This window comes from Mustelus asterias, chromosome 5 (genome assembly GCF_964213995.1).
Source record: "Mustelus asterias chromosome 5, sMusAst1.hap1.1, whole genome shotgun sequence".
Classification (NCBI taxonomy): Eukaryota; Metazoa; Chordata; class Chondrichthyes; order Carcharhiniformes; family Triakidae; genus Mustelus; species Mustelus asterias.
The window spans coordinates 5,436,680-5,460,942 of record NC_135805.1 but is presented as its reverse complement, the minus strand read 5'-3'; the positions used below and the strand labels follow the sequence as shown (position 1 = coordinate 5,460,942).

General features: G+C 45.2%; 1 protein-coding gene across 1 annotated transcript in view; it reads right to left on the bottom strand.

Annotated features, from left to right (window-relative positions):
* The window catches only part of LOC144493941 (ATP-binding cassette sub-family C member 10-like), a 101,730-nt gene that overhangs the window by 44,136 nt on the left and 33,331 nt on the right, over positions 1-24,263 (bottom strand). The window contains exons 6-8 of the mRNA XM_078213517.1: positions 16,003-16,082; positions 5,573-5,744; positions 1,644-1,742 (exon numbers count right to left, since the gene is read on the bottom strand). Of these exons, the coding sequence (XP_078069643.1) occupies positions 1,644-1,742; positions 5,573-5,744; positions 16,003-16,082 (351 nt within the window). The remainder of the gene's footprint in view (positions 1-1,643; positions 1,743-5,572; positions 5,745-16,002; positions 16,083-24,263) is intronic.

Here is a 24,263-nt window from a genome sequence, read left to right as displayed (position 1 = left end):
CACGAATTGTATTAGTTCAATTAGTTCATACATCTACTGAGGCATTGATGAGGCAAGCTGCAGGCAACGCTGTCTGGGAAATAGTTCCCTTCCAAATGAGGAGAAGGAGGGCCCATCACAAGTTGCCATAGGCCCTTGAGGAGCAAGGGGCTAAGCAGAAAGAGGTTGTGTGAGGCCTCTACAAGAGCAGAAGGCAGGAGAACATAGACCACTGCAACAGTGAGCATTGAGCAAAGGGCTCAATGCCCTACTCTGTTCCTACTACTTGTGAGTGCATTCATCTGTTATCGCATGATAGATTGTTGCATAAGATTAAATCTTACAGGATCCAGGGTGAGGTATCTAAATGGATACAACATCGGCTGGATGACAGGAGCCAGGTGGTTGTGGAGGGTTGTTTTTCAAATTGGAGGCCTGTGACCAGCGGTGTGCCTCAGGGATTGGTGCTGGGTCCAGTGTTATTTGTCATTTATATTAATAGTTTGGATGAGAATATAGGAAGCATGATTAGTAAGTTTGCAGATGACACCAAGATTGGTGGCATAGTGGACAGTGAAGAAGGTTATCTCGGATTGCAACGGAATCTTGATCAATTGGGCCAGTGGGCTGACGAATGGCAGATGGAGTTTAATTTAGATAAATGTGAGGTGATGCATTTTGGTAGATCGAACCAGGGCAGGACTTACTCAGTTAATGGTAGGGCATTAAGGAGAGTTATAGAACAAAGAGATCTATGAGTACAGGTTCATAGCTCCTTGAAAGTGGACTCACAGGTGGACAGAGTGGTGAAGAAGGCATTCGGCATGCTTGGTTTCATTGGTTAGAATATTGAATACAGAGGATGGGATATCTTGTTGAAGTTGTACAAGACATTGGTAAGGCCACACTTGGAATACTGTGTACAGTTCTGGTCACCCTGTTATAGAAAGAACATTATTAAATTAGAAAGAATGCAGAAAGGATTTACTAGGATGCTACCAGGACTTGATGGTTTGAGTTATGAGAGGCTGGATAGACTGGGACTTTTTTCACTTGAGTGTTGGAGGCTTAAGTATGATCTCATAGAGGTCTATAAAATAATGAGGGAATTAGATCAGCTAGTCAGCATCTTTTCCCAAAGGTAGGGCAGTCTAAAACTAGAGGGCATAGGTTTAAGGTGAGAGGGGAGAGATCCAGAAGTGTCCAGAAGGGCAATTTTTTCACACAGAGGGTGGTGAGTGTCTGGAACAAGCTGCCAGAGGTAGTAGTAGAGGCGGGTACAATTTTGTCTTTTAAAAAGCATTTAGACAGTTACATGGGTAAGATGGGTATAGAGAGATGTAGGCCAAACGCGGGCAATTGGGAGCAGCTTAGTGGTTAAAAAAAAAAGGGGCGGCATGGACAAGTTGTGCCAAAGGGCCTGTTTCCATGCTGTAAACCTCTATGACTCTCTGACTTATGTGAAGTCCTCCAATCTTTGCCTCCCCAACCAATCTCCTTCTCCCAAACACTCTCAGGTATGCAAGCAAAGTGTCCCATCCCCTCAAGGCTCCACAATGTGCAATAGCTAGAAATTCCAGTCCATTAGCAACCTCAGTACAATCCCTGATCTTCCCTCCCTATGGCTATAAATCCTTGAAACCTTAGAGAATAATCAAAATTACCATGTAAACAGCTCTGGCTAAGGCAACACGGGCTTTCTGTCCACCACTGAGGGTCACTCCACTCTCTCCAACTTCTGTCTGGTCACCATTCGGCAGAACCTGGATCCAGGGAATAATCAGAATTGAAATTTCTGTTGTCAGTTTTAGATCACAATGATTCACATCTTTAATAAAGTCAACATTTGCTGATTCAACAGCATCTGCCACACCTGCAACCTCCATGATCGAGAAGAACAGGGCAGCAGAAGCATCGGAACTGCAAATTTCCATCCAAGTCACACATTATCCAGACACAAAAGCAATATACTGCAGATGTTGGAAATCTGAAATAAAATTAGAAAATGCTGGGAATACTGAGTAGGTCTCGGAGAGAGAAACAAAGAAATGTTTCATCCTGATCTGGAATATATTGCTGTTACTTCATTGTCCAATTAAAAATCCTAAAGCTCGCTCTCTCATGGCACTGTGGTTTTAGAAGGCAGCTCACAATAATCTTCAAGAACAATTAGGGATGGGCAATGAATCCTGGTGTTGCCAGTGACACCCAGATCTCAAGACTGAATAAAAATGCAATTAAATTTGATGGGGGCACAATGACATTCTAGGATCATAGATTCTAAGGGCCAGAAATCAGATCCTTTTCTGAGAAATCCTTTTCCACCTCAATCCCAGCCCCTTCTCTTCAGTTGCCTTTTGACCTCTTAATAATGTGCAGACAAATAGTAGTGGAGACAAACAGCAAAGTGTCAGTGAGGCTTCCTGTATACTGCTGTTTGACTAGGCTGATGTGAGGTGGGAATGCCTTGTCTAGATGGAGGCCAGGTGGCCTCTTATACCAAATTGTTTCAAAATGCTTGTCAGAACTTCAGAAGGGCTGGATTAGCTGGTGATCAACTTATTGTGAACATCTAGAAACCTGATTTGTATGGTTACCAAAGTGTAATATCATGAAGTATTCGGGTTCTTGAGTACCCACCTACAAGCATCCAAACACATGCTGGAGAGATGGTGTAACCAGGAGGGATTCAGTCCTAGGGAAGGTGGGACCTTATAGCCAAGTTCCGCACACACGAGGACAGCCTCAACCGGGATCTTGGGTTCATGTCACACTATCTGTAACCCCCACAACTTGCCTGGGCTTGCAAAATCTCACTAACTGTCCTGGCTGGAGACAATACACACCTCTTTAACCTGTGCTTAACCCTCTCTCCACTCACATTGTCTGTACCTTTAAGACTTGATTACCTGTAAAGATTCGCATTCCAACCATTATTTTGTAAATTGAGTTTGTGTCTTTATATGCTCTGTTTGTGAACACGACTCCCACTCACCTGATGAAGGAGCAGCGCTCCGAAAGCTAGTGGCTTGTGCTACCAAATAAACCTGTTGGACTTTAACCTGGTATTGTGAGAATTCTAGAACCAGAGGAGATAGATTCAAGATAAGTGGCAGTAGATGTGGAGGGGACATGAAGAAGACCTTTTTTACGCAAAGGTGGTGAGTGTCTGAAATTTGCTGCCCAAGTTGATGATGGAGGCACTTTTAAAAAGTACCTGTATCTGCACCTTAGGTGCTGTAAGGTACAAGTCTATGGACCAGGTGCAGGAAGGCGGGCTTAAAAAGGGCACCTGGGTGTCCTCAGGCTGGCATGGACAATGTGAACTGAGTGTCCTCCTGCTGTGCTGTAACTTTTAGAACAAAGAAAAGTACAGCACAGGAACAGGCCCTTCGGCTCTCCAAGCCTGTGCCAATCATGATGCCCTAAACTACAAAAAAGACTTCTGTCCGTATCCCTCTATTCCCTCCCTATTCATGAACCCATCCAGATGCCTCTTAAATGTTGCTAATGTGCCTCCTTCCACCACCTCCTCTGGCACCCACCACTGTCTCTGTAAAAAAACTTCACCCACACATCTCCCTGAAACTTTTCTCCCCTCACCTTGGACTGTGCCCCCTTGTAATTGACACTTCCACCCTGGGAAAGAGCCTCTGACTATCCACCCTGTCTATGCCTCTTGTTATTTTGTAGACCTCTATCAGGTCTCCTCTCAGCCTCTGTCTTTCCAGTGAAAACAATCCGAGCTTATTCAACCTCTCCTCATAGTAAACACACTCCAGATCAGGCAACATCCTGGTGAACCATCTTTGCACTCCCTCCAAAGCTTCCATGTCCTTCTGGCAGGGTGGCGATCAGAACTGCATGCAAATGCAGTCTAACCAAGGTTTTATATCGCTGCAATGATTTGCCAACTCTTGTACTCAAACGCTTGTACATCATCTTGTATTTGTCCGGATTAAACTCCATCCGTCATTTCTTGGCCCAAGTCTCCAAATCTATCTATATCCTGTTGTATCCTCTGACAATCCCCGGCACTAACGGCAACTACAGCAACCTTCGTGTCATCCGCAAACCTACTAATCAGACCCCCTAGATTTTCCTCCGGATCATTTATATTTACTACAAACAACAGAGGTCCCAGCACTGATCCCTGAGAAACACCAACTACAGATCTCCATTCTGAAAAACATCCTTCCACCCTACTTTCTGTCTCCAATGATGAAGCCAGTTCTGTATCCATCTAGCCATGATGTGGAGATGCCGGCGTTGGACTGTGTTTACCCCAGTCCAACGCCGGCATCTCCACATCATGACTACCATCGACACCGCAAACTGCCGGCTCCAAGTGGAGAGGATCTCCAACAAGATCGTGCATATCGACACAGACATCAAGTTTCTACAAACATGCAAGAAAGAATCAGTATTCTGTAACTTGATTTTGTGTCTCTGTGCCCTGTTTGAGAGCAGGTTTCCACTCCATCTGATGAAGGAGCAGCGCTCCAAAAGCTAATGGTATTTGCTACCAAATAAACCCGTTGGACTTTAACCTGTTGTTGTTAAAACTGTTACTCCATCTAGCCAGCCCCCCTGAACCCCATGTGATTTTAGTTTTTGTACCAGTCTGCCATGTGGGACCTTGTCAAATGCCTGACTAAAGTTCATATAAACTGCATCCACAGCCCTTCCCTCATCAATTATCTTTGTCACCACTTCAAAAAACTCAATCAAGTTGGTGAGACATGACCTTCCCTGTACAAAACCGTGCTGCCTGTTACTAACTAGTCCATTTTCTTCCAAATTTGTATATATCCTGTCCCTCAGTATCTTCTCCAAAAGCTAAATGTGAAATTATCCACTTTGATAGAGGAAAAAGAGCATTTTTTAAAAGGTGAGAGGTTAGGAAGTGTTGCTGTTCCTTTCCATGTCAACCCTGTCAGGACTCCTCAGCGGGTCATTGTATGTTTCAATCAAGTTGCCTCTTACTGTTCTGAAATCCAGTTGACACAAGCCTAGCCTGTCCAACCTTTCATCATAAGACAACCCTTATATAAGCTATTCCTGCTCCTATGTATGCATGCATGTACCATCCAGGACAAAGCAGCCAACCTAATTGGCAACCCATCCACCACCTCCAACATTTACTCCCTCCTCCACTAATGGAGAGTAGCAGCAGTGTGTAGCATCTCCAAGATGCACTGCAGCAACTCACCAAAGATTCTTCAACAACTTCTTCCTAACCATGACCTTGACCACCTGGAATGACAAAGACTGCAAATATATGGGAACACCACCACCTGAAAGATCCCCTTCAAGACACTCACCACCCTGACTTGGAAATATATCACCATTGTTTCACTGTCACTGGGTCAAAATCCTGGAACTCCCCCTACCAAAACCCCCAAAAGCATTGTGGGTGAACCTACACCATGTGGACTGCAACAGTTCAAGAAGGCAGTGACGCCCACATCCCATAAATGAATTTTTAAAAATTGAAATCACTCCAATTCCATCAGCAACATGCCCATGTCATTACATTTCAAATTACTCTTTGATGTGAATACATTATAAATATATATTATTGACTCCGTACATTAAAATCCTCCAAGAGTGCACAAGCCTCGATCACTTCTCGGTAGTATTTGGCATCATATTTATTTCCAAAAAGTATGTTCTCCCGGATAGTAGTAAACTGAATCCAGGGCTCTTGAGCTGCCAGACCAAAGCCTTCCTTTTGTGTTGAGACATATACTTCTCCAGCACGCCTAGATAAAGCAGGATAAGACAAAAACAAAACACAAATAAATTATATTGCTTCAAAAAATCTCATGCAGCATGCAAACCTGACAAAGTACTCCTGATTCCCCCTTTCCTGATAAAGGTACCCTCAGAGAATGAGTCCATATCAACCTTACTGAAAAGAAAGAGCCAGGGGTGAATTTCAATCAGGAAAGCAGTGGGGAAAATAATTGGCATCGGCTGCCAATTTGAGAGTGAGGTGAGGGTGAGGGAAGGTTTTTCACACACCAAATGCTGTCCTGCTGTTTTAAAATGAGAAGTGAAGGTAGGATTGGGTTCAGTTGTGATGCACCTTATGGTTGAATGACCTGCCAACACTCCCTGATTTGAATGACGTTTAAAAATGGATCTTTTACTGAGTTACTGGAGAGTGACAGGATCAGGAAAGTCTACTTCAGGTGAAAATCTGCATGGAAAATTGGTTCAGATTAGAAACATTTCTTAAAGGAGTCCAGAAGACCAACTGTACTGCTTCCACTTTGCTGAGATTCACACAGCTGGAACAAGTCAATGGATGGATGAGTAATCCTTAATGCCTTTTGCAAAAGTTTCTCAATAACACAACATACTTTCCCTCCCATGGTCGAGAGCTTCAAGTTTCAAGTGCCAACCTGTCCTGGCACCCCCTTCTCCCCACCAACGCCTCTACTTTCTCAGAAGACTAAGGAAATTTGGCATGTCGGCTACGACTCTCTCCAACTTTTACAGATGCACCATAGAAAGCATTCTTTCTGGTTGTATCACAGCTTGGTATGGCTCCTGATCTGCCCAAGACCGCAAGGAACTACAAAAGGTCATGAGTGTAGCCCAATCCATCACACAAACCAGCCTCCCATCCATTGACTGTCTACACTTCCCGCTGTCTCGGAAAAGCAGCCAGCATAATTAAGGACCCCACGCACCCCGGACATTCTCTCTTTCACCTTCTTCCATTGGGAAAAAGATACAAAAGTCTGAGGTCACGTACCAACCAATTCAAGAATAGCTGCTTCTTCCCTTTCACAAAACCATGTTGACTCTACCTTGAATTTTGCCCAAGTGTCCCGTTTTGGCATCTTTAATAATGGCTTCTATCATTTTCTCTTTGACAGATGTTTGATTAACTGGCCTGTAGTTTCCTGCATTCTGTCTCCCTCCCTTTTTAATTAATACATTTGTTATCTTCTAGTCTGTGATGCCTTCCCTGAATCTAGGGAACTTTTGAAAATTAAACCAATGCATCAATTATCTCATTAGCCACTTTTTTCAAGACTTTAAGGTGAAGTCCATCTAGATCCAGGGATTTGTCAGCCCACAGCACTAAAATGTTGCTTAATACCTTTGGACAGATTATTAAATGTAATATAATTTATATAGGTTTAGATATATATGCACATATATTTATTTTGAGCATAAAAACCACTCTTGCTAAACAAAGGACACCGGACTGCAGCAGTTACAGTGTTTCATTTGTGAAGGACAGAAGTTGCTTAACAGAGACACTCTGAAACAGTGGCACAGATAAGCCAAGATTGAAAGCAGATAGCAGTCAGGTGATTGAGCTGGATTTGAGAAAACGGAGTGTTACGATGGCCACGAGGGATCATCAGTAGATCTCCCTGTGGGACTTGTTGAATATGAGCTCCCCTAATAAGTGAGTGGAGGCTCGTCCAATAGGGAAGGAATAGTGTGGAGGGGTTAAAAGCAGCTGGCTCCACTCAGGCCGACAGTCAAAGGGTTCAGGACAGATCAGCATTTTGTTGCTGTTGAACCTTCCAGCTATCACTGTAAATAAACGGTGATTAGTAATGGAAGATCGGCCTCGGTAAGATTATTTACACAGAGAGCCAGCCAAAGGTGCTGACTACAAAAAGTTGTGAACGTAGCCCCGTCCATCACGCAAACCAGCCTCCCATCCATTGACTCTGTCTACACTTCCCGCTGCCTCGGGGAAAAGCAGCCAGCATCATTAAGGACCCCACGCACCCCAGACATTCTCTCTTCCACCTTCTTCCATTAGGAGAAAAATACAAAGGTCTGAGTCACGTACCAACCGACTCAAGAACAGCTTCTTCCCTGCTGCCGTCAGACTTTTGAATGGACCTACTTCATATTAAGTTGATCTTTCTCTGCACCCTGGGATCCTTTGACTGGATCCGAATACATGTAATAATAATAAATCAAATCAAACCATCATCTCCTTTTTAAATTCAAACAATGTGGGACAAAGAGAGAAGTCAGTTCACTCCTCATAACTTGGCCATAACAGACAGAAAATATTAATCCAGCCTTTTGCGGACAGGCATACCTGGGCCATTTCCCACACTGTTGGGTAGATGCCAATATTGTAGCTTGACTAGAACAGCTTGGCTTGGGGCACAGCTTTTTCTGGAACACATTTTCAGTCAGAATGTTCTTGAGGTCTACGGCCTTCAATGCTTTCAGCCATTCCTTGACATAATGTGGAATGAATCAAATTGGCTGATGATTGGCAGGGAGCAGGAATCATAGAATTGCCATGGTACTGAAGGAGGCCATTTGGCCCATCGTGTCTGCACTGACTCTCCAACACAGCACCCTACCTAGACCCCATCCCAGTCCCACATGACAGACTGGTACAAAAACTAAAGTCACATGAGATTCGGGGTGGGCTGGCTGGATGAATACAGAACTGGCTTGGTTATAGAAGACAGAGATTAGCGGTGGAAGGGTGTTTTTCAGAATGGAGATCTGTAGCTAGTGGTGTTCCGCAGGGATCAGTGCTGGGACCTCTGTTTGTCGTATATATGAATGATCTGGAGGAAAATGTAGGGGGTCTGATTAGTAAGTTTACAGATGACATGAAGATTGGTGGAGTTGCTGATAGTACTGGGGATTGTCAGAGGCTACAACAGGATATAGATAGATTGGAGAGTTGGGCACAGAAATGGCAGATGGAGTTTAATCCAGATAAATTCGAGCTATGCATTTTGGAGGAACAAATTTAGGTGCGAATTATATTGTAAATGGTGGAACCCTTAGGAACATTAACATCCAGAGGGATCTGGACGTGCAGGTCCACAGTTCCCTAAAAGTGGCAACACAGGTGGCCAAGGTGATTAAGAAAGCATATGGCATGCTTGCCTTCATCAGCCAGGGCACTGAGTACAAGTGTTGGGAAATCATGTTGTAGCTATATAAAACCTTGGTTAGGCCGCATTTGGAGCATTGCGTGCAGTTCTGGTCACCACACTACCAGAATGTGGAATTGTATGAACTAAAGAATAGCATGATGGGAAAATTGGTACAATATAAGAAAGACTGACTCCGCATAACTTAAAACATGGCTAACCTCCGTGTAAACCTGATAAAGCTGACTTTGCATAACTTATGACGTGAATGAGATCAGAGAAGGTCAAGCTATTCCAATTGCCTGACCTCTAAGGCTTGATAAGATTGATTCCTCATAGCCTAAGGCTATAGGAGTAAATAAAACAAGGTAAAGTCAGGGATGCCGGAAATCACCGACCTTCTTCTGTTACATCAATGGGCAAGAATGATGCGACCAAAGGTTCCAGGAGGTCAACAGGTTATAACATGATTAATGGTATTGCTTATACTTCTATTAATGATCAAATTCCTGAATAAGCTCTGGTCACGCTAACTGATAATGATTATGTATAAATACTGAACTGTTTCTTCCTCTTGGGGAGGAATTAGCATGTTGTAATAACTGCTCTCTGAACCCAAGTTGCAGCCAAAACTGCATGCAGTCTTTTTGTAAATAAAGGCTTGTTATTTTGTCTGAACGGACTTTGTTGAGTTTTTCTATCACAGTCAAGAAGCAGGAAAGTTTCCACTTCAACATTTGGCGCTTTGAGCAGAAACCAATACCCTGAGTGAATTCCGTGGGGGACTGAAGAAGTGATTGAGCCACGACCCGGAGGGAAGAGACGGACGCCGGCACAGGGTAAGATTCACCTTGGTCTCTCTCTCTCTCTCGGATCGATGCTACGACCCCTCGTCCCTGGCGGAGGACACTAACAGGTGACGGTATTCGAACCTAAATTGGACTGTGAGTAGAGTGTTTAGGGTCAGGGACCTGATTGTGTCTCTAGCCTAAGGTCAGGGACCCCTTGATCTTGTGTTATATCTGGATCAGGGTTACACAGGCTTAGTTTGGGTCAGGGACCCTGTGATTCGAATTTGGTACCAGGAATTCTATTTATCAACGTTTTTGCCAGGGCAGAGTATACTGACGTTATGGGACAGAGTTTAGACAAAACAGGGGGAAATTCTCCATTGCTTTTTATGTGTTCTGAGTCCCCCGCTCAAAAACGTAATTTACGGCAATTAAGTGCTGCCTTAAACAGTAAGGTAGGTAACGATATTTGGCCACTAGGTGGCACATGGAACTTGGATAATTGTGCTTCGGCAGAAAAAGCTATTTGGACAAAAAACTGAAAAATTTGATTTCAAAATGGAAAAAAGAGTCGACCAGGCGCCACGAACAATCGCTATTAATGAGTTGGAGGGATAATGCCCGCAAAAAAGAGATTGATGAATGTGTGGACGGGAAATCTAAGGATTGGGAAACTTTGTTTGACCGGAGCAAGGAGGAGAGGAGCGATTGGTGTTTAAAGTAAAAAGGGTCAGAGAATCACTGTATTTACTTACTTTTTCGCGGGGTTTCTTTTTTCAGAGTGTAAGGGAAAAACGGAAGTAAGTCGGGTAGGGGGTGCCCTGGGAAGGGATTGTGTAGTTTTTTTTTCAATAAGCGCGCGGGAGGTTTAAAAGCAGGCCGCACTGTTCAACGGGCAGCGTTGTAGCGGGCAGCGGAGTGAGCAGGGAGCAGAGTGGGAGCTGAAGGGCTTTGGTTCAACGGGCTTCGGCGTAAACAGGCAGAGGCAGGGTAGGTTCTGTTCTTCGTTCTTCCAGTAATTTAAAGAAAGGGGTAATGATTAGTGGGAGGCCAGTTTGTTGCTGTCGGTGTCGGATGTGGGAGTTCATGGAGTCGCCTGGCCTCCCGGAAGTCCATATCTGCGCCAGGTGCGTCGAACTGCAGCTCCTGAGAGACCGCGTTAGGGAACTGGAGCTGCGGCTCGATGACCTTAGTCTAGTCAGGGAAAATGAGAGGTTAATAATGCCTTATATAACCTTACCATAACACTCCAACTTTTATACTCGATACTCCGATTTATAAAGGCCAATGTACCAAAGGCACTCTTTACGACCCTATCCACCTGTGACGACACTTTTAGGGAATTCTGAACCTGTATTCCCAGATCCCTCTGTTCAACTGCACTCTTCAGAGTCCTACCATTTACCCTGTACGTTCTACTTTGCATCTATCCTAAACTCCTCAGGGAGACAAGAGATGAAATTGCTGGGCCTCTAACAGAAATCTTTGTCTCTTCACTGGACACAGGTGAGGTCCCAGAGGATTGGAGGATAGCAAATGTGGTCCCATTATTTAAGAAGGGTAGCAAGGATAACCTGGGTAATTATAGGCCGGTGAGCTTGACGTCCGTGGTAGGGAAATTGTTGGAAAAGATTCTTAGAGATAGGATATATGCGCATTTAGAACTGAATAATCTCATTCGCGATAGACAGCATGGTTTTGTACGAGGGAGGTCATGCCTCACAAATTTGGTTGAGTTTTTTGAGGTGGTGACAAAAACGATTGACGAGGGAAGGGCCGTGGATGTCATCTATATGGATTTTAGTAAAGCGTTTGACAAGGTCCCTCATGGCAGGCTGGTGCAAAAGGTTAAATCTCACGGGATAAAAGGTGAGCTCGCTGGATGGGTGGAGAACTGGCTTAGCCATAGAAGACAGAGGGTAACAGTGGAGGGGTCTTTTTCCGGTTGGAGGTCTGTGACTAGTGGTGTTCCACAGGGCTCTGTACTGGGACCTCTGCTGTTTGTGATATATATAAATGATTTGGAGGAAGATGTAGCTGGTGTGATCAGTAAGTTTGCGGATGACACGAAGATTGCTGGAGTTGCGGATAGTGATGAACATTGTCAGAGAATACAGCAGGATATAGATAGGCTGGAACATTGGGCGGAGAAATGGCAGATGGAATTTAATCCAGATAAACGCGAAGTGATGCATTTCGGTAGATGTAATGTAAGGGGGAGCTATACAATAAATGGCAGAACCATCAGGAGTATAGACACACAGAGGGGCCTGGGTGTACAAGTCCACAGATCCTTAAAGGTGGCAGCACAGGTGGAGATGGTGGTCAAGAAGGCAAATGGCATGCTTGCCTTTATTGGATGGGGCATAGAATCACTTGCAAGGTGATTGAGGCGAACACGCTGGGATCGTTTAAGACTTATCTAGATAGCCACATGAACAGACTGGGAATAGAGGGATACAAAAGAATGGTCTAGTTGGGGACATGAGCGGCGCAGGCTTGGGGGGGGCCAAAGGGCCTGTTCCTGTGCTGTATTGTTCTTTGTTCTTTAAAATTAGAATGTGGACTTTGGGATAGGAAGCATCAGGGGACAAAACGACAGGGTGGGGGTACAAAATCATCGGGTGATAGGCAGGTTGGGCTAGCCCATCAGGTTAAACAACAGGAGGACCCTCCCAGGTGCTCTGGCATGCTGCTGTTTCCCTATTCAGGCGATACGGAGGAAGAGGAGGAGTTAAAAATCTCCTCGATGCTGTTCAGCTTCCTCGTCAATTGGCTGTTATTAAATGTGCTGCACACACGAAGGGGGACACTCCTGTGCAATGAGGGAATGCCCGTGCTGATTCAGCTGCTAAGGAGGCAGCTGTATCGGCCTCTGTGATTGCTCCCACTGGGGGTAATCAGGCTCTAAATCGGGGACCTGCATTAGGGACGAAGGGCATGCCAGAGATAACTGAGGTTCAACATTTACAGAGGGACGCCTCTGATTCTGAGCGCACGCTATGGAAGTCAATGGGGTGTTCGCACTCCTTGACACGGGACCTCTGGCTTACTCCAGTTGGTCAAGTGTGTATTCCAGATTCTTTATTGCCACTCCTTATTGACTATTTGCATTCTTGTACCCATCTCGGCAAGGAGGGAATGGTACAGCTACTTCTAAAGACTTGGTGACACCCAGATTTGAATACAGCAGAGCAAACGTGGCTGGATCGATGCCTCATTTGCATGAGAAATAATAAGGGTAAAGGCATTAAGTGCCCTCCCGGAACCACTCCCTTGCCGGACGGTCCTTTTGCCTGTTTACTTTTGGTAATTCAATAAAATCGAGCTGTAAATTGCTATAAATATTGTTTAGTAATAATCGATGTGTTTAGTAATTGGATTGAAGCCTTCCCCACCACGAATTGTCCTGCACATACGGTGGTGAAGTTATTATTGACAGAGGTTATTCCCCGTTTTGGGGTACCCAAAATGGTGAGCTCAGATAATGGACCACAGTTTGTGGCTCGGATCAACACTGAATTGTGCGAAGCATTCGTAATTAAACAACAACTGCACTGCGCGTATCACCCGCAGGCAGCAGGAAGTGTGGAAAGAGCCAACCGGACTTTAAAAGAAAAATGATCGTGGACCGGACTGTCAGCTGCAGAGATCGTCTACGGTCGGCCAATGAGGACTCCCTGGGATGCCCATGAAAAACCCCTGGAGGGAGTAGACCTCCATGTGATGGGGAAACAGATGCAGAATTATTTGAAGCAATTAACACTTTCTCTGAAGTTTCTCCACTCACAGGTGAAACGAGCCCATCTCCCAGTGACAGCAGGGACAGCCACCCCTCGATATCCAGTGATCGAACCCGGAGACTACGTATTGGTGAAGAACTGGGACAGAAAGAAGTTGGGGCACCGCTGGAGCGGACCTTTTCAAGTGCTACTGACCACACCGACTTCCATCAAGCTTGAAGGACGTTTCAAGTCACCTGTCAGACTGCAAGAAGATTGTCTCCAACCCGGATACAAACACAGGATGAAGATCTTCATTATATTTTTTGGACTTTCTGGACTATTTGGCCTTAATGGCCACTCGGTAGTGAAAAAGCGAACTACCCGGGGACTGCATGCCAATACCTATTTATATATGTCATATATCTATGCTGAAAAATTGAATATAAGCAAGTGTTGGGTTTGTACCCACATCCCCATCTATTCGAGGGAAGGAATACTTCTCCATTCTGGCGCTTTTATCTGCAGGGCAGGGCAGCCAACGAACTGATTCTTATGGCCTCAGTATTGGAACAACTGGCAAACAGAACAGCGGCAGAAGCCAGGGCAACTGGACAGGCACTGGCCGAGGTCTCGGCTGAGCTGGTGGCTGTCCAGACCGTGGCATTACAAAATCGAATGGCTTTGGATTATCTGTTAGCCTCACAGGGAGGAACGTGCGCCATTGTAGGTCAGGAATGCTGTACTTATATCCCAGACGCCTCTGAAAATATCACCAACCTGGCCGACCATATTAAGAGACAGGCTGATCAAATTCAAAAGATTGGCCGTGAATTTCATGATTATGCCCCACCGGGTTGGTTAGGATGGCTGGGTCACGGATTATTTTATTGGATCTTTAAGGCCTTCATGTTACTATTACTACTGCTACTGGGGATAGGATTGCTTGGCTGCTGGTGCGAATGCATTTTTAATCGGGTCATGGATATACCTATTTAATTAGTTGTCATGATATGACAAAAGGAGGGAATGTGGAATTGTACGAACTAAAGAATAGCATGATGGGAAAATTGGTACAATATAAGAAAGACTGACTCCGCATAACTTAAAACATGGCTAACCTCCGTGTAAACCTGATAAAGCTGACTTCGTATAACTTATGATGTGAATGAGATCAGAGAAGGTCAAGCTATTCCAATTGCCTGACCTCTAAGGCTTGATAAGATTGATTCCTCATAGCCTAAGGCTATAGGAGTAAATAAAACAAGATAAGGTCAGGGATGACGGAAATCACCGACCTTCTTCTGTTACATCAATGGGCAAGATAAGGGTATGAATGATGCGACAAAAGATTCTAGGAGGTCAACAGGTTATAACATGATTAATGGTATTGCTTATACTTCAATTAATGATCAAATTCCTGAATAAGCTCTGGTCACGCTAACTGATAATGATTATGTATAAATACTGAACTGTTTCTTTCTGTAAGTGGGAACTTGGGGAGGAATTAGCATGTTGTAATAACTGCTCTCTGAACCCAAGTTGCAGCCAAAACTGCATGCAGTCTTTTTGTAAATAAAGGCTTGTTATTTTGTCTGAACAAACTTTGTTGAGTTTTTCTATCACAGTCAAGAAGCAGGAAAGTTTCCACTTCAACAAGAAGGGTGTGGTACTTTGGAGAGAGTGCAAAGAAGATTCACCAGGATGTTGGTCTGGTCTCGAGAGTGTTGGCTATGAGGAGAGGTTGAATAATTCACTGGATAGATGGAGGCTGAGGGGAGACCTGATAGAGGTTTACAAAATTATGAGAGGTATAGGCAGGGTGGATAGTCAGAGGCTTTTTCCAAGGGTGGAAAGGTCAATTACATGGGGACACAGGTTCAAGGTGAGGGGGGGGGAAGTTTAAAGTAGATGTGCATGGGAAGTTTTTTTACGCAGAGGGTGGTGGGTGCCTGGAACGCACTGCAAGAGGAGGTGCAGAAAGCAGGCACTTTAGCAACATTTAAGAGGCATCTGGATGGGTGCACGAATAGGGAGGGAATAGAGAGATATGGACCGAGTAAGGGCAGAAGGTTTTTTTTTTAGTTAAGTTAGAGCATCATGATTGGACAGGCTTGGAGAGCTGAAGGGCTTGTTCCTGTGCTGTACTTTTCTTTGTTCTTTACCCCCGCAACCCCACGCATCCAGCTCACTAATCCCCCTAAGCTACACATCTTGGGACAATACGGGCTAATTTAGCATGAGCAATTAACCCAACTAGCACAACTTTGGACTGTGAGAAGAGTGCAGAGCACCCAGAGGAAACCCACGCAGACAAGGGGAGAATGTGCAAACTCCGCACAGACAGTAACCCAAGCCGGGAATTGAACCCAGGTCCCTGGCACTGTGAGGCAGCAGTGCTAACCACTGTACTGCCATAAACATTTGTCACTTCTGGTTGAAGATTATTGCAAATGCTTCAGCTTTGTCTTCCACACTGACATGCTCAGGCTCCTTCTTTATTCAGGATGAGGACATCATCAGAGGGGAAGAGATTGGGGAAATGCACTTGTGAGAGTAAGTCAATACAATTGGTCCATGAATTGTTTCCATGCTACAATCAATGTATTTTTCTAAAATTACCTGTTGAGTTCCCCCAATATCGCTGCTAATAGTGAGCTCTTGCCAGAACCAACCTTTCCAACAACTCCGATCAGATCCCCCTAAAGATCGAATGAAACAGAAATCTGTCAGTTTGGGAACTGTATCCATTTAACATCATTCCAGATCAGAAGAGAAAGAGCTAGGCAGAAGATGTAAAGTTCTTGCCTGGATCACAAACAACAGCAAATCAAAGCTTTGCTTCCTGATCTCTGCTGAGGTGACAATGGCAGCGGCTCACAACAGCAAAGGAGATGGTTAGAAATAGCAGTAAGTTTCTCTAATGGAAACTGTGCTGTTCTCTTTAGTAAAACAGTCTGTACTTCCTGGCCTGGCCAATTGCACCACAAAGAATACCATCACACAAGGGCTGTACCTCAGGAGAGAAGAGGAAAATAGAAAGAATTCCAAATATGCTGCTCAATAGCTGAATGATGGGGAATGAATGAAAAACATTGTGTTTAGTCCTGCTGCCTCACAGCGCAGTGACCCGGGTTCGATTCCCAGCTTGTGTCACTGTCTGTGCAGAGTCTGCACATTCTCCCCGTGTCTGCATGGGTTTCCTCCAGGTGCTCCAGTTTCCTCCCACATTCTAAAAGACGCCCTGGTTAGGCGCCGGACTGTGGCGACTAGGGGAATTTCACAGTAACTTAATTGCAGTGTTAATGTAAGCCTTACTTGTGACTAATAAATAAACTTTAAATTCTATTCATATCTGATATTTAATATTTCGCGATTGAAAGCGGATATCTAAACCAGTTCTTACAAAAAAAGGTAAGTGCCTGAACTGCTTGCAGTTATCTGTGAGTAACAGTGCGATATGTGTTTTCATGTCAGAGTGGCAAACCTGGCCTGTTACAGATCACCAAACACATCATTTTTGCCAAAACAAGTCATTTATCAAAACTCAGAGCACAGAAGAGCCGTTGCATCTGTGCCTACACCTGTCACTGCAGATTATAGAGTGACTTGCCAAAGCAAACAGCTTCTCCCTACTTCAGCTTAGAAGTTTGAGTGTCTCTATTAGGTGGTGACAACAGGCACATTCGCAACATTTAAGAGGCATCTTTGTGTCATCTGCAAACTTAGTAATTAGACCCTCTACATTTTCCTCCAGATCATTTATATATACTACAAACAGCAGAGGTCCCAGCGCTGATCCCTGCGGAACACCACTAGCTACTGATCTCCATTCTGAAAAACATCCTTCCACCACTATTCTGTCTCCTATAGCCAAGATGTGGAGGTGCCGGCATTGGACTGGGGTAAACACAGTAAGAAGTCTCACGTCACCAGGTTAAAGTCCAGCAGGTTTATTTGGTAGCAAAAGCCACCAACTTTCGGAGCGCTGCTCCTTCGTCAGGTAAGTGGGAGTTCTGTTCACAAACAGGGCATATAAATTGAGTTTATGTCTTTATATGTCCTGTTTGTGAACTGAACTCCCCCTTACCTGACGAAGGAGCAGTGCTCCAAAAGCTAGTGGCTTTTGCTACCAAATAAACCTGTTGGACTTTAACCTGGTGTTGTGAGACTTCTTCCTATAGCCAAGCCAGTTCTGTATCCAACAAACCAGCCCACCTCTAATCCTATGTGATTTTAGTTTTCGTTCCAGTCTGCCATGTGCAACCTTGTCAAGCGCCTTACTAAAGTCCATACAAACTACATCCACAGCCCTTCCCTCATCAATTATCTTTATCACCACTTCAAATAACACAATCATGTTGGTGAGACATGACCTTCCACATACATTCCCCTGTCACTATCTCATCCATTTTCTTCCAAATGTGCATATATCCTGTCCCTCAGTAGCTTCTCCAAAACCAGGGTACATAAATAGGGAGGGAACAGAGGGATACGGATCGAGTAAGGGCAGAGATTTTTACTTTAGTTCGGGCATTATGATTGGCACAGGTTTGGAGGGCCAAAAGGTCTGTTCCTGTGCTGTACTTTTCTTTGTTTCTATGTTTCTTGGAACAGTACACAGTGGAACCAACTGGGGACAAAGCTATCTTAGATCTAATATTATGTAATGAAGCAGAGTTATTTAGTAAAGTGACAGTGAAAGATCCACTGGAAAGAGCAATCATAATTAAGTGAATTCAATGTTGTTTGAAATGACATATTCCAACCACAAGCAAAAATCTCAAATTCACATTCAACCTATGTGAGGTTCCAGAGGACTGGAGAATGGTCAAGGTTGTTCCTTTGTTTAAGAAGAGAAACAAAGATAATCCAGGTAGTTACAGGCCGTTGTCCCTGACGCCAGAGGTGGGGAAACTGTTGGAGAAGATTCTGAGAGACAGGATTTATTGGCATTTGGAAGTGAATGAACTTGTTAGTGATAGGCAGCATGGTTTTGTGCGGGGAGGTCATGTTTTTGAGGAGGTGACAAGAATAATTCATGAGGGAAATGCAGTGGATGTTGTACATGGACTTTAGTAAAGCATTTGACAAGGTCCCTCCTGGCAGGCTGGTACAAAAGGTAAAGTCTCATGGGATACAGGGTGTGCTGGCTAGATAGATACAGAACTGGCTTGGTCAGAGAAGTCAGGGAATAGCGGTGGAAGGGTGCTTTTCAGAATGGAGATCAGTAACTCATGGTGTCCCATAGGGATCAGTGCTGGGACCTTTGTTGTTTGTCATATTAATGATCTGGAGAAAAATGTCTCACAGCTCCAGGGAGCTGGGTTCGTTTCCCAGCATGGATCACTGTCTGTGTGGAGTTTGCACGTTCTCCCCTGTCTGCGTGGGTTTCCTCCAGGTGCTCCGGTTTCCTCCCGCAGTCCAAAGATGTGCGGATTAGATAGATTGGTTATGCTAAATTGCCCCTTAGTCATAGAATCATAGAATTCGTCTTTGTTCATCCGCCCGAGCATCCTACTCTTCCCTAAGTAAGCAACACAAGCAACAAATGCGACAGGTGTTTATTTGCCCCTGCAGATCATACCCACTTGTTCTGGTCGTGCCAAGGCTGGCTGGTTTCTAGTCATCCTTCTTTGATATTCTTTCTCAAACTCTAAATATTGACTTGCAACCTTGCCCTTTGTGGTCCCATCTGAACTGACTAGTTTCACTCACATTAAACATGGTTTTGTGAGAGGGAGGTCATGCCTCACGAACCTGGTGGTGTTTTTTGAAGAAGTGACCAAAATGGTTGACGAAGGAAGGGCCGTGGATGTTGTCTATATGGACTTTAGTAAAGCATTTGACAAAGTCCCTCATGGTAGGCTAGTGAAAAAGGTTGGATCCCATGGGATAAAGGGGGAGGTGGCTAGATGGGTGGAGAACTGGCTTGGTCATAGAAGACAGAGGGTGGTAGTGGAAGGGTCTTTTTCCGGCTGGAGGCCTGTGACTAGTGGTGTACCGCAGGGCTCTGTATTGGGACCTCTGCTGTTTGTGATTTATATAAATGATCTGGAGGAAGGAGTAACTGGGGTGATCAGTAAGTTTGCGGACGACACAAAACTGGCAGGACTTGCAGATAGTGAGGACATTGTCAGAGGCTACAGAAGGATATAGATAGGCTGGAAATTTGGGCAAGGAAATGGCAGATGGAGTTCAATCCTGATAAATGCGAAGTGATGCATTTTGGTGGGAATAATGTAGGGAGGAGCTACACGATAAATGGAAGAACCATAAAGGGTGTAGAGACGCAGAGGGACCTGGGTGTGCAAGTCCACAGATCCTTGAAGGTGACGTCACAGGTGGAGAAGGTGGTGAAGAAGGCATATGGCATGCTTGCCTTTATAGGACGGGGCATAGAGTATAAAAGTTGGGGTCTGATGTTGCAGATGTATAGAACGTTGGTTCGGCCGCATTTGGAATACTGCGTCCAGTTCTGGTCGCCACACTACCAGAAGGACGTGGAGGCTTTGGAGAGAGTACAGAGGAGGTTTACCAGGATGTTGCCTGGTATGGAGGGGCTTGGTTATGAGGAGAGATTGGGGAAACTGGGGTTGTTCTCCTTGGAAAGACGGAGGATGAGGGGAGACTTAATAGAGGTGTATAAAATTATGAAAGGCATAGATAGGGTGAACGGTGGGAAGCTTTTCCCCGGGTCGGTGGTGACGTTCACGAGGGGTCATAGGTTCAAGGTGAAGGGGGGGGAGGTTTAACACGGATATCAGAAGGACATATTTCACACAGAGGGTCGTGGGGGCCTGGAATGTGTTGCCGGGCAAGGTGGTGGAGGCGGACACACTGGGAACGTTTAAGACTTATCTAGACAGCTATATGAACGGAGTGGGAATGGAGGGATACAAAAGAGTGGTCTAGTTTGGACCAGGGAGCGGCGCGGGCTAATTGTTCCTGGTTTCTCGTTTCAAGGCTTCATTCTATGATCATCTTGCTGGTGCCAGTACAGAGTGAGACTGCGGATAGTTGGGAACCTGTCTCGGGGGCAGGGAATTCATATGGTGTTCGTGGAAGTGGAAATGACTAGGGTTGGGAAGCATTTTCCGATCAGGGCCAGTGTGATCTCCTGGACTCGTTTCGATCACCTCAGGGGGTCGGAGAGGAATTTCCCAGATTTTCTTTCCCCATATTGGCCCTGGGGTTTTTCACTCTGGGTTTTCGCCTCTCCCTGGAGATCACATGGTCTGGAATGGGGGGGTGGGGGTGAGTTAATAGGTTGTGATGAACAAAGCATCGTAGCTGTGAGGGACAGCTCGGTGGATAGGATATTGGTATGTAGATAGGCTGGAAAATTGGGCGGGGATCCTGGATTCAGGATTCAATCCTGGACCGGGGAGCGGCGCGGGCTTGGGGGGCCGAAGGGCCTGTTCCTGTGCTGTATTGTTCTTTGTTCTTTATTAAGGTGAATGTTTGCTTCATTCATGGCCTGCTAGCAGATTCTATTAAAATGGAGGGCCCCCAAGCCATCCACTGCCATAACCTAGTTAAAAGACTCAATGGGCAGGATTTTACGGCCTTGCTCGGCCCGAAGCGGTAAAATCTCGCCCGAGGTCAACAGACCTTTCCATGCTCTGCCCCTCGTCCGCTCCGATTCCCATGGCAGGTGGGACGGTAAAATTCCAGCCAATACCTTTTTTGCATTTGGAGAGGGTGAAGTCGACCATAAGAGGATCAACTGAGAAATATTTTTGTAGATGGCAGCTTTTTGTTTCTTTCTTGAAATAATTAATTACTATTGACTAGCTCGTTTTGAACCTTTTTTCCTCTTTTGCAAAGTTTTTGTTTGTTGGTTTGTTTGCTGAAGGGGAAGGGGGCTTTTTCAGTGTATTGTATCGTCCTTTGTTTGTTCCTATCTTTTTGTGAAAATCACTACAAAGAATTGAAAAGCTAAATGAGCTTTCTGCAGAACTGACGGAAGGTAGAAATGTAAAGAATAGTTGGAAAGGAGGCAGTGGAGGTGGGGCAGAATTGAAGAACAGCGATAGGTCAGGACAGAGAGATTGACAAATTTGTCATAGACATAAGTCAAAGGGGGCTGTTAATGGTGCCAGGGAGGAATGAAGAGTGCTTCAAAAGTGAGATAGCAGAATGTGTTAATGACAGCAACTGAACAGCCAAGGACAGGTGGCCATGTGAGGGAGGGGTGCGGTTGTGGTGGGGCCAGCCAGTGAACTGAAAATCAACAACATATTACAAAAGTTGGTGAGGGGTGGTTACGATGGAGGGGAAGTTTTTTTTACTCATTCATGGGACATGGCTGTCACTGGCTGGCTAACATTTATTGCCCATCCCTGGTTGCCCAAGAAAGGCTAAGAGTCAACCACATTGCTGTGAATCTGGAGTCACATGTAGGCCAGATCAGGGAAGGACGGCAGATTTCCTTTCCTAAAGGACAAGAACCAGATGGGTTTTTCTGACAATCAACAATAGTTTCATGGATATAACGAGGGATATTGTGAGACTAGTCAAAGAGAAAAATGAAGCATTTGTCAAAGCTAGGAGGCTGGGAACACACAAAGCAAGCGTCGAATACAAGGAAAGTAGAAAGAAACTTAAGCAAGGAGTAAGAAGAGCTAAAAGAGGTCATGAAAAAGCATTGGCCAGCAGGATTAAGGAAAATCCCAAGGCTTTTTATACATATATAAAGAGCAAGAGGGTAGCCAGGGAGAGGGTTGGCCCAATCAAACACAAGGGAGGGAATCTATGCATGGAGCCAGAGGAAATGGGCGAGGTATTAAATGAGTACTTTGCTTCAGTATTCACCAAAGAGAAGGTCTTGATGGATGATGAGTCTGGGGAAGGGTGTGTAGATAGTTTGAGTCATGTTGAGATCAAAAACGAGGAGGTATTGGAGTTCTTGAGAAATATTAAGGTAGACAAGTCTCCAGGGCCTGATGGGATATACCCCAGAATACTGAGGCAAGGGAGGAAATTGCTGGGGCCTTGAGAGAAATCTTTGTGTCCTCACTGGCTACAGGGGAGGTCCCAGAGGATTGGAGAATAGCCAATGTTGTTCCTTTGTTTAAGAAGGGTAGCAAGAATAATCCAGGTAGTTACAGGCCGGTGAGCATTACATCAGTGGTAGGGAAATTATTGGAGAGGATTCTTCGAGACAGGATTTATTCCCACTTGGAAATAAGTGGACGTATTAGTGAAAGGCAACATGGTTTTATGAAGGGGAGGTCGTGTCACACTAACTTGATCGGGTTTTTCGGGGAAGTGACGAAGATGATTGATGAGGGTAGGGCAGTGGATGTTGTCTACATGGACTTCAGTAAGCCCTTGACAAGGTCCCTCATGGCAGACTGGTGCAGAAGGTGAAGTCGCATGGGATCAGGGGTGAGCTGGCAAGGTGGATACAAAACTGGCTTGATCAAGAAGACAGAGGGTAGCAATGGAAGGATGCATTTCTGAATGGAGGGCTGTGACAAGTGGCGCTTCTCAGGGATCAGTGCTGGGATCTTTGCTGTTTGTAATATATAGAAATAATTTGGAGGAAAATGTAACTGCATTGATTAGCAAGTTTGCAGACGACACAAAGGTTGGTGGATTTGTGGATAGCGATGAGGACCATCAGAGGATACAGCAGGATATAGATCTCTTGGAGACTTGAGCGGAGAACAAAGAACAAAGAACAATACAGCACAGGAACAGGCCCTTCGGCCCTCCAAGCCCGCGCCGCTCCCTGGTCCAAACTAGACCACTCTTTTGTATCCCTCCATTCCCACTCCGTTCATATGGCTGTCTAGTTAAGTCTTAAACGTTCCCAGTGTGTCCGCCTCCACCACCTTGCCTGGCAGCGCATTCCAGGCCCCCACCACCCTCTGTGTAAAATATGTCCGTCTGATATCTGTGTTAAACCTCCCCCCCTTCACCTTGAACCTATGACCCCTCGTGAACGTCACCACCGACCCGGGGAAAAGTTTCCCACCGTTCACCCTATCTATGCCTTTCATAATTTTATACACCTCTATTAAGTCTCCCCTCATCCTCCGTCTTTCCAGGGAGAACAACCCCAGTTTACCCAATCTCTCCTCATAACTAAGCCCCTCCATACCAGGTAACATCCTGGTAAACCTCCTCTGCACTCTCTCCGAAGCCTCCACGTCCTTCTGGTAGTGTGGCGACCAGAACTGGACGCAGTATTCCAGATGCGGCCGAACCAACGTTCTATACATCTGCAACATCAGACCCCAACTTTTATACTCTATGCCCCGTCCTATAAAGGCAAGCATGCCATATGCCTTCTTCACCACCTTCTCCACCTGTGACGTCACTTTCAAGGATCTGTGGACTTGCACACCCAGGTCCCTCTGCGTATCTACACCCTTTATGGTTCTGCCATTTATCGTATAGCTCCTCCCTACATTATTTCTACCAAAATGCATCACTTCGCATTTATCAGAGAGATGGCAGATGGAGTTTAATCCGGACAAATGTGAGGTAATGCATTTGGAAGGTCTAATACAGATAGGAAATATACAGTAAATGGCAGAACCCTGAAGAGTATTGATAGGCAGAGGGATCTGGGTGTACAGGTACACAGGTCACTGCATGTGGCAATGCAGGTGGAGAAGGTAGTCAAGAAGGCATACGGCATGCTTGCCTTCATCGGCTGGGGCATTGAGTTTAAAAATTGGCAAGTCATGTTGCAGCTTTATAGAACCTTAGTGAGGCCACTCTTGGAATATAGTGTTCAATTCTGGTCGCCACACTACCAGAAGGATGTGGAGGCTTTGGAGAGGGTACAGAAAAGATTGACCAGGATGTTGCCTGGTATCGAGGGCATCAGCTATGAGGAGAGGTTGGAGAAACTTGGTTTGTTCTCA